Below are 10,951 nucleotides of genomic sequence, written 5' to 3' on the forward strand. Positions count from 1 at the left end.
TGATTAGTCTATTAATTGACCAGACATTCAAAAGATAATTAATCAGCAACTATTTTAACAAATGATTCATTGTTTCAGTAATTTTCAAGCAAAAAATGCCAAATATTTGCTTTTGAGTTTTGGTCAGACAAAAAAAGGCATTTAGAGACGTAATTTTGGGCTCTGTGAGATTGTAGTTGACATTTTTCACTTTTTAACAACTAAAATGACCAATTAATTAATAAATAAATAAAATCTGCTGACTAATTGGTAATGAAAATAGAAAAATCATTAGCTGCAACACTAACACTAACATTACAGAGTACAGAGAATTGCATGCAGGCTCTCAATAACACAGATGTTGTGATATTTTCCACACTGGCAATTTGCTCAGATGTCGCTCTGAGAGAAAAACAATAACTCTCTGATGCACATTTCTGCTCTTTCCCCAGAGATAACTGTTTTTCGTTGGGACTTTTTAGTTTTTTATTGTTCCATGACAAAAAGATAGTTGTACTTGTGGGAAGCATTTGTAATTGTTTCCAGCAGCCAGTTTGGTTCCAGCGTTCTTGCTTATTTTTTCGCCGTGCTATAGTGCTGAATAGTTGACGTCACTCTACATACATACTGATGGGGTAGTTGATTGGCTTCAGGTTCCTGCCAGAGTTGTGTGACAGATATGAGAGAGGGGAAGGGAGTGGAGGGAGTAAAAATAGCCTGCATGCCTGCTTTGCATTGTGTAAAATCAGCATCTACAGTACACACAAAAGCACTCAACTCTGGCATGGGACCTCTGAAGAAGGAGGGCCATTTTTAAGTCCAACAATGACTTTGCATTTGCAAGATTTAAAAAGAATGCTCTTTTGTACTAAATGTGCGTTTCCAGCACTAGTTATGCTGTGCCAGTGGGATGTTTGAGGTTGTACTGATAATTCTGCAAAAACATTAACGAAGGTAAAATAGCCAGGGGTAAGATGTGCAACTTACTAACAAAATGTGCTTTGTCTGAAAACTGGGACAAAGGACCTAGACACCCCGTCAGACTTGAGGAGAAGTATGCCTCGAATGTGTCTCCATAACCCCAAACCCCATAAGTGGTGGGAGTAGTGAGGGCTAGTCAAAAAGTTCCCCTTGGCTGCTGGTGCAGAGATAATTGGACCCAGGTTTAGCTGGAGCTTTGGTATTCACATCTCGAGCCAAGTTTTGATCTTCACAACTTCTCTTACCAGACGGCAGGGTCGTCTAACTAAGTGACATATTTTGACAATTTTCTGCATGTGAGGAATCTTGGCCTATTTCAGGTCAGGTGATGTTTTGCTCTTGTCTAACACGTGTGGATTATGATATTTTTGGTAAACATGTGGTGTCATGTGATTATCAATGTATATCCAGTGACAGCAGTGTCTATGTGTGTAAGGGGGTTAAATTGATCTCTCTATGTGTCAGGACTCTTTATTCTGTCTTTGTTTTGAGGACAAAGGTCGATCCTATAGGAATAGGACTTAAAGGATGCTAGGTTGCTGTGGGGTCACCAGTCCTAAAATCTGATCTCATGAGATATGAGGGGTATGACGGCGGTGCTGAAGCGTGACCCTAACCCTGAAGCAGGGGAAATGTGTAAAATATGTGTTTTAACTGTTTGTGAAGTTTTCTCAATGAATGACTGTGTTTGTTAAGCTTCATTTAGACTCACAAGACTCTCATCACGTTTCTCTTGTCACATGGTCTTGATGTATCAAAAAAACATCCTTTTGATTTTATGTTACCCTGCAATGTAAAATGACACGGTCACAGTAGCAGTCCTCTCATTTTTCTTACATACATGTTAAACTGCAACAAACGATTATTTACACTATCAATTATCTGATCAAAGAATCAGTAAACAAGATCTTAGCTTTCACCACTGGAGAGCTTTTTCAGTGCTACAGATAGATTTTGGTTAGTACAAAAATAGAGCTGTTATGCAGCCCTATTATCAAAATAGTAAGAGATTAATCTTCTGATGATTAATTTAATGATTAATGGAATAATTTTTTCAGCACTATGTTCATATATCAGTGGAAGAGAACAGCTGTTATTATAGGCAGACTACCATTCCTCATTTAAACAGTTTAGGCCTATTCAAACAGTCAGATTTCAAGTATGTCTCTTTAACACAGAATACTCAAAGAACTACGAGAAATTCAGAGAAAAAATGGCCCCTCAAAGCTCGAACTTTGATGTGCAGTCTGGCAAGATGTCTGGAAAAATTCCTGTGTTCTTATTTCACAGCCTAGAGCACCACATTTATATTCACAAAGCTGCAGGTCTTATTAGCAGGTCTACACTCTCAATACACTAATATCATCTTCCCCAAAAGTACGCTGACTCTGCATTCACATGGCTATGTGCATAGATTTTTTATTAGTGCAGGATGATTGTAAAACTGTGAGAAGTAAGTGTCTCATAGATGGAAACTTGAGAAAAACATGTGAGTCACTTCATCATATATGAGGAAGCACCTTCTTGACCTCATCAGAGGTTGTTTGAGTCTAAGCTGAAGCTTTCCAAGAGCTGCTGATTGTTCTCAGCTGCTTTATAACTCAGTGCTGAAAAATGCTGCCTCTCTTGTTATGAACCCAAACATTTTCTGCACATCCCTCACAGCAAGTGGTGCTTCATCTGTCAACTTTGTCTGTGTGTGTCTATGTGTGTGTGTGTGTGTGTGGTGTATGTAACTTGTCTATCGGCAGGTTGCAGGAAAGAAATACACCCAGTGGGATGACTTGATTGTTGAGGGCAGACGTGGCGGTCAGCAGGAAATGACCTTGGAAGATCTGTTCCAGTATGTCAAGGTACAGCCTCCTTATTCCTCTCAGCAAGGAAACACACACCTTTTTTCACACTCACTGCTACTGAGTGCATATTTTATGAATGTTTTTTTTTCCCCTAAACTTGCTCACCTTCCTCCAGTGCACACAATGCCCATTGTTTTAAATGATTGGCCACTTTACACCTACCATTCACAAATTCAGGTCTTGTGAAGGGCCGTGCTGTTGTTGACCCTTCAACTTTCTTCTGATGGCTAGACAATGACTGGAACCTTTTTCTCAATTCATATGTTCATCTATGTTTCCATTGCAAGAAAACACATCAAAACCAGAATATAGTTAGGATTTTTAGTGCTTTCCTTTAGCTGCAAAAGTGATAATATAACATTTGTGCTCTTGTACCACTGACAAGAAGACTCATAAGCCTAATTAATGTTTAGTTTATTTTACTCCCATTTTCACCTCAATAAATTCACAATAAATGCACTCAATCCCAACGTTATTCACAAATTCTGTCACTTACAACCTAGATTTTGTTATTGGCAGGTAAATTGAGCCATTGTGAACTGTACAAAATTTTGTGCTGCCTTGTATAAAATACAAACTGAAGCTTCACACTAACAGATCAGGTTTCAGGTTTATTTAATTGCTATTTCAACCATATTCACATAAATATACAACAAATGAGATGTTGCTCCTCCCTGTGATGAAAAGACTGTTTGAATTTAATCGTATTTCTATGTTACAATGTTGGGCAGGTGACATGAGTTTAAATCTGATTTAATGTCTTTAACTCATTGATATTCCTGCTCCATCATTTCTGTACCAGCTGAATTATCTCAGCAGTTGAGAATAAACAGGAAACACATTAGCTCCTAGCAGCCTTGACTTTGTTGCATTTCGACTTTGTCTTGTTTAGTTTCTTAGTTTCTCCATCTTATCAACAGTAACAGAAGACAACAGCAACAAATGATACTCAGATACTCAGATACTGTGATGAATGCCAAGCTGCCTCTTCCACCATCACATTGTAGATCATTGTATCATTAATCATAACATTTGTTTTTTTCTGACTGCTACATTACAGTATAAAAGTCAGTTGATCAGGCACTGAATAAGATGATTGCACACCATATATCCCAGAATCAAATATTAATAACACATATAAAAGATACTCCATAACCCTGCTTTTGTTTGGGATAATACACTAACCCTGTGGTTTAGTAAGCCTGTCTTATTGTTCTTGTATATATATGTATTTTACATCTATGCATGTGCTCAGAAATACACATCACTTATGCCCTGTAAGACACTGTGATTATAATGCATATTATATAGGTCAAACATTTCTCAACACATCAATCACAGGCTGTTTTTTTAATGCACTTCTTGCCCTGAAAAGATGTTCAGTAAATTGATTCTGCTGGAGTTTGTTTTGAGGGAAAATAAATTGGCAAGTGTTCTTATTTGCTCCACATTTTGTTTAACCTTTGGCTGGCCAGGTTTGCCTGGTTTGTTTGTGGAGACATCGCAGAGTTTCCTGAGCTGCTGAAGTCGTTTAAGGCCACAGGTCACCGTCAGACCTCTAGCTCTGCTGACTGCGGTCTTTGCAGAAATTTAGTTTGCATAATGCATGAAGGCATACTCCATTCTCATCTCTGTTTCTTATGTTTTGTTGTACTGCAAATGTAATTGAATTACTTGTCTTTGTGCAGGAAAAATACGGCTTGACCGTCTGTGGCCTCTTCTACGGACCTGCTATCTTGTACAGTGATCACAAAGAGAGGCTCACGCAGAGGTACGTCCAGTTAAGACAAAGATACAGTACAGTTTTACAAATGCATGGCTACACACGACATGCAACCCTGCACGCACAAACAGTGACAATAAGCAACCTCCCTTTGTTTGTTTAGAGGCTAATGTCAGGATGAGGTGTTTCCTCTGGGCCTGTGAGGAGAGAGCCTGTTGACACTTACACACACTCACATGCATCACTGAACACACTGATGATTGAGACTGCTCCTCCTCAGGTTTCTTTCTGTTTGTTTTGGACGAGAGTTAAAGAGTTAAATTAGTGTGAACTTTTTTTTCTGCATCTGAGAAGCCACACTGTTCAGGCCTGTTCAGCAGTGTAGATCATTAAAGTCACGTTTCATAAGCCTCGGGGTGTTAGAAATGAATCAGTTGTCCCGTGCTGTGAACTCTCCTCATCAGTTAAAGAGGTGAGTCAGAGCAGAACATGGGCCCTCAGGGATATTTTCACTCCAGTAAGAAGGAAAAAAATGTTATAAATCAGGTTCAACTTCGCAATTTTAGAGGTAGCTCATTGGCTTAATTGAAATATTGATTATTAGTCATTCTTTTCTTAAATCTTGCTGTTATCATGTTCATCTTGGAACAGACTGTGTGCAAGTCCTTTGCTGTTTTTGATGCTTAAGTCTCTTGGGAGCTGGTGTTGGTTAGATTAAGCTACAGGGGGAGAGGGGCAGAGTGCTGGCCATGTGGACAGCAGGCCCTACATGACAAATGCCCCCTCGAGTAGTCACTTCCTGTGCCTCTAACTTCCTGTGTTGGGCATGTGCAGGGGGAACTAGAAACTTGAAAACACAGATGAGATGAAAACTCATTAAAAGATAAGGCTTTAAATATTTTATGTATTTGTTGTTTTTTTTAAATCCCATGAAAAAATTAAAACCAACAATGTGTTAGTTCATCTCATTTGTTCCTACTGAAGATGTAAATCTTTTCAAACAAGTCATGAATATATACTTTAATTTTCAAAAAAGGCTAAATAATTTCCTGAAACAGCTGGGCACTGCAGATATTAGCAAATGTTACTCAAAGGCGAGTAAAATTCTACATTTGTTGGGGACAATTTTTTTAGCTGCATAATGCACTAGTGAGTATTTCCAGCAGCAAGATTGTGTATGTGAGATTGATTTTTGACAGTTATGGGGGTCTATGGCACAGATGAATAAGATATATCAGGCGTTGGATACACAGACGATACTTAGTGAGATCAACACATTGTTGGTTTTGGTCTTTTTATGGAATTTGTTGATGATAAGAATAGGCAAATTGTGAAAGATTATTGTCTTCTGGCAGGATATTTACATTGATGAAGAAACACATTTTAGAAGCTAAATTAATTTAAATGTACATTATAATGAGTTCACACATACATGAATTGGATGCTTTTTCATTCACACTCTTACTGGACAATGTTCATTTATATATACTTCACTTTTTTGCAGTGTGTCTGATGTGGTGAGGATGGTAACCAAGGCAGACATCCCTCCACACAAGAAGATGTTGGACCTAATCGCCTCATTTGCTGAAGATGAGGACTGTGAGACAGTCCCAACTATCAGATACCTGCTCTTGTGATGCCATCAACACCAAGTCTTCTCGAGTGAACAGTGAAAAGGCATCGCGTGGACCTGTTTCAAACTGATGAAGCAAATCCAGCACTCCTGGAACCTCATGTTTAAATAAATGCTTGTTGTCTTTTAAATAGATGAAAGATTTTTTTCCCCTGTTATCTCTTTATCTATTCCTTTCCTTTCATTCCACAAATGCTTTTGAATAAATGCACTGGCACACTGTGATCATTTTTACTGTTAATCACACTTTGATTATGTGAAATGAATAATTCCACTATCACACTCTCTAATAATTTGTCCTACCCTTAGGCATGTCCCAGAATTACTAAAGAGTGTTCGATGATTGATATCCAATTCCTCATTTGGGCTTTTTTTGTCACTTTATTATATGGCAAAAGAGGAACCTTGGCAAACTGAAATTTCCGTTGTATTATTAACAAAAAGTTTTCTTTTTTTTTTTTTTTTTTTACTCTTGGTTTTGATTAACATGTAAAATGTGTGTTTTTGAGATGTCAGGCTAAGGGGCTGTGTAGATGCTTGCCAGGGCATATGGATTAGATGATCTCGGCCTGCTGGGGCAGTGCTGGACTGGTTTCAAGGTCTAATTCAGGTCAGACTGAGTACAATGTTGAAAAGATGCAGGCAGTGCAGGCAGTTGGCGCACTGGGTACAGTGCTTTGACGATTCGGGGTGCTCTGCCATCTAGATACAGCTGTCATGTGTAAATATCTCTCCGAGCACATGTGCATTCCCCTCCCTCACTGAAGAATCCCTGAGCTGGTTGAGTGGAGAAGCTGGACTCATCTACAAGGCCTCCGTCTGTCCTCGGATGGCTTTTATGCTTGTTCTGCCCTTTTCACAACCTCAGTGTGTTTCTCTTCACACCCCCAAATTGTTATTCTGTCATTTTTAGCATATTCTGCTCTCCTAGCTGGGTGTCTTTGAATCAGAATCCTCTTTGTAACTGTTAATGCAACTTTTTATAGATGTACCTTTTCACTGTGTAATTGGACCTGCAATTGAAGGATGCTCTTTGTGATTACATTCTGTTTGAACAATGCAATGCAATAAATAAGTGTCTATGAGGAACCATGTTTTATCTGTTTACTTCACCAAGAGACGTCAGTTCCCTTACCATCTTTTCAATTGTTCTGTTAACAAACCACACCACACCCAGTTTTACACCATCATCATCACCATTTACACCAAATTTACTGGGTTTACAAAGCTTTAGTGTGTTTTCTGTGAGTTTCTGTGTGACTTTAGATGTTGATAAGTAAATAAATAAATAAATGAGGGCTAAAATAATTTGACTTGACAGAAAACATTCCTTAAATACAAAAAAACTTTATTTCAGAAGAATTGACATTGCAGACAATATCCAATTATAAAAATAGAATCATCTTAGTGAAATTTGTGTCAAAAGGTTGGTCCATAGTTACAGCCTCACTCAAATGTATCCAATGATGTCATTGCATATGATTGGTTGTCGGCTGCCTGTCTTCATGAGAGCGGTGAACTGGTGGAAGTCAGTGTCCAGTTCATGTAAGCCTGTGTGGGATTGGTGAAAGAAAGGTTTGAGAGCCTGGAGTCCCACAGGGCAAGACATCCGTTTTGGAGCCTCTGCCGCTCTGCTGACCCTCGTGGAGTCTACTGGCCTCTGCCTCACCTCCACACTTTTAGACATCCCTGCCAGTCTCCTACGCATGTTGACCAAAATGTCTTTGGCAAGACGCCGGCCCGCACTGGGCTTTAGTTCTGCTGGCTCAGGACACTCTGGTAGGTCCATCCAGTTCTTTATTAGGTCAGCAAAGCTGTTGTCCCCCAGAACCAGAGGCTGTCTGTTCCTGCTGCGGCTCAGCAGTGATGTTGTCCAGTCCTCTGGGTCACTGGCCTCAAAAGAGGTCCAGCGCTCCAGGCAAGCGTCCGAGGTTGATTTGGGCCGGATACGGCCAGAGGGTCCCCTGTTTGTGCGGAGGCAGGCAGAAGAGGAGACTCGCACATTTCTGGTTCTTCTTAGCACCACACCTTCATCCTGCCAAGAGGCCTCAGAGTAACCTGAGTCAAAGTCCAGACTCTTTTCACTGCTGCGGGAGCCTTGTGCCAACCGCTCATGCTCTTCCTCCTCCTCCAGGTGGCTGGCCAGACAGCAGGCAGAGTCATAGGTGCTGGCTTCACTGGCTTCAGATACACGTAGACGAGTGAGTCGTTCCTGCTGTGCCCTCTGTTTGCAGAGCCGTGATACGGCGAAGGACCGAACACATGGTTCACTCAGTGGCCTCGGCTTGCTTATCTGCTTCAGGTCCTGCAAGGATCTCATCATGTACTGCATTTGGTCCCGGAGGCAGTCAGTGGAATCTCCTAAACACAGCTACACAAACAGAAAAAGAAAAACACTTAAGAGTTGCACTCAGAATTTAGAAAAGTCTATTTCAGAACAACACGTCTGTCAAAACAACATAAAGTAAGAAAAATATGGTTGACCACTGCTGCAAACCACAGAGCAGTGAGGCTGTCTTCCAACATATCCCATCATGCCCTGGCCAGTCTAACTGAGGCTTGAACAGTTCCCTGTGTTATTTCCAGAGCTGAGCCAATAAGATTTTTACCAGCTGAGATCACTCTGCGCTATGACCATATAACAAGTGAGGCATTCCTGACAAACCTCAGAGCAGCTTTATGGAGACCATCCCATGCAGTATGATCCCAGAAAATGAAAAAGTCAGAGCTCTGAGAACAGGATGCACATTTTATACGGGGGAAAACTCTCCCTGCTTCCTCAAGCTAGAGGGGAAGTTTGAACAAAGTAGAGCTGAATCGTGGAGGAGTGCAGAGCCACATATCCTCTCTGGACTCCTCTAACCCACAGGATGTTGACTGGTCTGTATTATGAAGCCGGAAATGACAGCAAGATTTTGGAATTACCCAAAGATCATGTATCATATATGAATCATACTATCATCCAGTCATCAGATAATCTGAAATCAGTGAAAACCAACTCATGCAAAAATTGGTTTGCAGAGTTCCATCTATACAACATGATCTTTATGAAAATTAAGGAACAAAATATTGGCATTTTACCAAGTTTTCTTTTGGCAGAGAAAATCTTTAAACTTTCCCTGATATACTAAAAAGCTCAACTTTTTTATATCATAGTTATTAAAGTGTCTTTGTTAAACCTCTCTCTCTGCCAGGGTTTGGCTTGGGGTAGTAAGGACACCACAATGCCAAGATGTTATCACAGCTGTGGGTGCTGAACCATTTGGCCCCTGGGGGAGACTTATCTGACATACAGAGACATCCTCAGTGGGACTCTGTGGACAGACTTGTACCATTTAAAATACCCTGTTCTCCTTGGCTGCTTTCACACAACAGGGAGAAGCGATTCACCCAGTTGTAAGCTTTCAGCAAGGACAGTTTGGTTTGAATTAACTGTTACTTGGGGGATTAAAACACAGTAGTTCTCCAAAAACTTTTCAAAGAACAATAATGAAAGGAAAAACATTGAGAAACAGTACAAAACAGGGTGCAATGCATCCACAAAACTGTCCAAATAATATGAAAGTGAAGGGAAAAAAAGGGGAATAAGTTACCATTGTTTAAGAGTAAGTGTCTGCAGTGAAGTTTAAGTCCCAGTTAAATGTTTCTGCAACGAAGAAAGGATACATAAGTATTTTTTTTATTGTTGTTGACACTTTTAAAGTCATATAGTAATTTAATAGAAATGTCACTTACCTTTGCATCTGTTGTTAAATTCAGCACAATCAACAACTCCGCAAATTTACAGTTTATTGGAGGTGATGAGTCGCTCTGAGTCCTTACTCCTCTAAACCAGATGAAGGTCTGCACGCGGACTTTGACGGTGCTGCGCTTTTGGCCACAGCAAATCAGCACAGCGCGTCACAAAACCAACCAATAGCAAGTCGCCTGAAACAAGATACCTCCTGGTGTAAGTAGCGGTTCCTACTGTAACTCGGTTGTACCGCGCTAGACTAGGACTATCGACATCTGGATTTGGATAATTATATATTAAATGGACACATTTGATTTAACAATAAGTAGATCAGAACATCAACTTATAAAATCAAACATTTTTTAATTCAATTTCACATTTTTATCCAGAAACTATTAAATGTTTCAAATCACCAATGATTATAATTATACCTTTTCAAAGATGAATTCATTTTTAGACTCTCAACTCTTCATTTTAGTTTTAGAATATAAAACTTCAGAGCTTGGCTTGGGCGACTGCTGTGACTGCTTATGTGCTGATTTTACTGAAAACTACATGTCGCCACCTTGTGGATCTTTGTAAACAAGACTTCCCATATTACCGTTCCTCATTGCCCCTGTATATAAACCTTTTCACACCCTTTCTTTAAGTCTGTGCAGAGTGTTGTGTCTCTTGAAATGTGCCAATGCATACGGCCCGTTCACCATTCTTTTCCTAATGGATGTTTTGAAATGCAAACATGCTACTGGGCTCAAGTTAAGCCCTCATTTGAATTTGCAGATGAGAGGATCATTCATGACTGCATCACCTCACCTCACCTCACCTCTTTGGATGTTAATGACACTTTGTATTGTAGAATTCAGCCAAGTGCAGTGGTCAAAGAAGTGCTCAGATCCTTAATTTAAGTAAGAGTAGCAATACAACGTCAAAATATCCTGTTACGAGTAAAAGTCCTCACCTACATTCAAAATCATACTTAAGTTAAAGTACAGAAGTGTTATCATCAAAATATTGTTAAAGTATTAAAAGTAAAAGTACTCATGAGT

At 39.8% G+C, this 10,951-nt stretch overlaps 2 protein-coding genes across 4 annotated transcripts in view; one reads left to right on the top strand and one right to left on the bottom strand.

Annotated features, from left to right (window-relative positions):
- uba7 (ubiquitin-like modifier activating enzyme 7) overlaps nucleotides 1-7,261 on the top strand; it is a 37,234-nt gene extending 29,973 nt beyond the window's left edge. The window contains exons 22-24 of the mRNA XM_044348992.1: nucleotides 2,712-2,813; nucleotides 4,505-4,587; nucleotides 6,044-7,261. Of these exons, the coding sequence (XP_044204927.1) occupies nucleotides 2,712-2,813; nucleotides 4,505-4,587; nucleotides 6,044-6,176 (318 nt within the window). The 3' untranslated portion in view covers nucleotides 6,177-7,261. The remainder of the gene's footprint in view (nucleotides 1-2,711; nucleotides 2,814-4,504; nucleotides 4,588-6,043) is intronic.
- A 238-nt stretch (nucleotides 7,262-7,499) lies between these two features.
- Nucleotides 7,500-10,127, bottom strand: inka1b (inka box actin regulator 1b). 3 transcript variants are annotated; one of them, XM_044349270.1, is made up of 3 exons: nucleotides 9,908-10,127; nucleotides 9,766-9,818; nucleotides 7,500-8,543 (listed from the first exon to the last, which is right to left on the bottom strand). In XM_044349270.1, the coding sequence occupies exons 2-3, from the start codon at nucleotides 9,766-9,768 to the stop codon at nucleotides 7,623-7,625; spliced, it is 924 nt and encodes a 307-aa protein (XP_044205205.1). In that variant the 5' UTR covers nucleotides 9,769-9,818; nucleotides 9,908-10,127; the 3' UTR covers nucleotides 7,500-7,622. The 3 variants fall into 3 exon arrangements, with proteins under 3 accessions (XP_044205205.1, XP_044205206.1, XP_044205207.1); XM_044349271.1 differs by lacking the exon at nucleotides 9,766-9,818 and having other exon boundaries at nucleotides 9,908-10,123; XM_044349272.1 differs by lacking the exons at nucleotides 9,766-9,818; nucleotides 9,908-10,127 and adding an exon at nucleotides 8,838-9,743.
- Between the last annotated feature and the right edge of the window lie 824 nt (nucleotides 10,128-10,951).

The sequence above is a fragment of the Thunnus albacares genome, chromosome 4 (genome assembly GCF_914725855.1).
Source record: "Thunnus albacares chromosome 4, fThuAlb1.1, whole genome shotgun sequence".
NCBI classification, from domain to species: Eukaryota; Metazoa; Chordata; class Actinopteri; order Scombriformes; family Scombridae; genus Thunnus; species Thunnus albacares.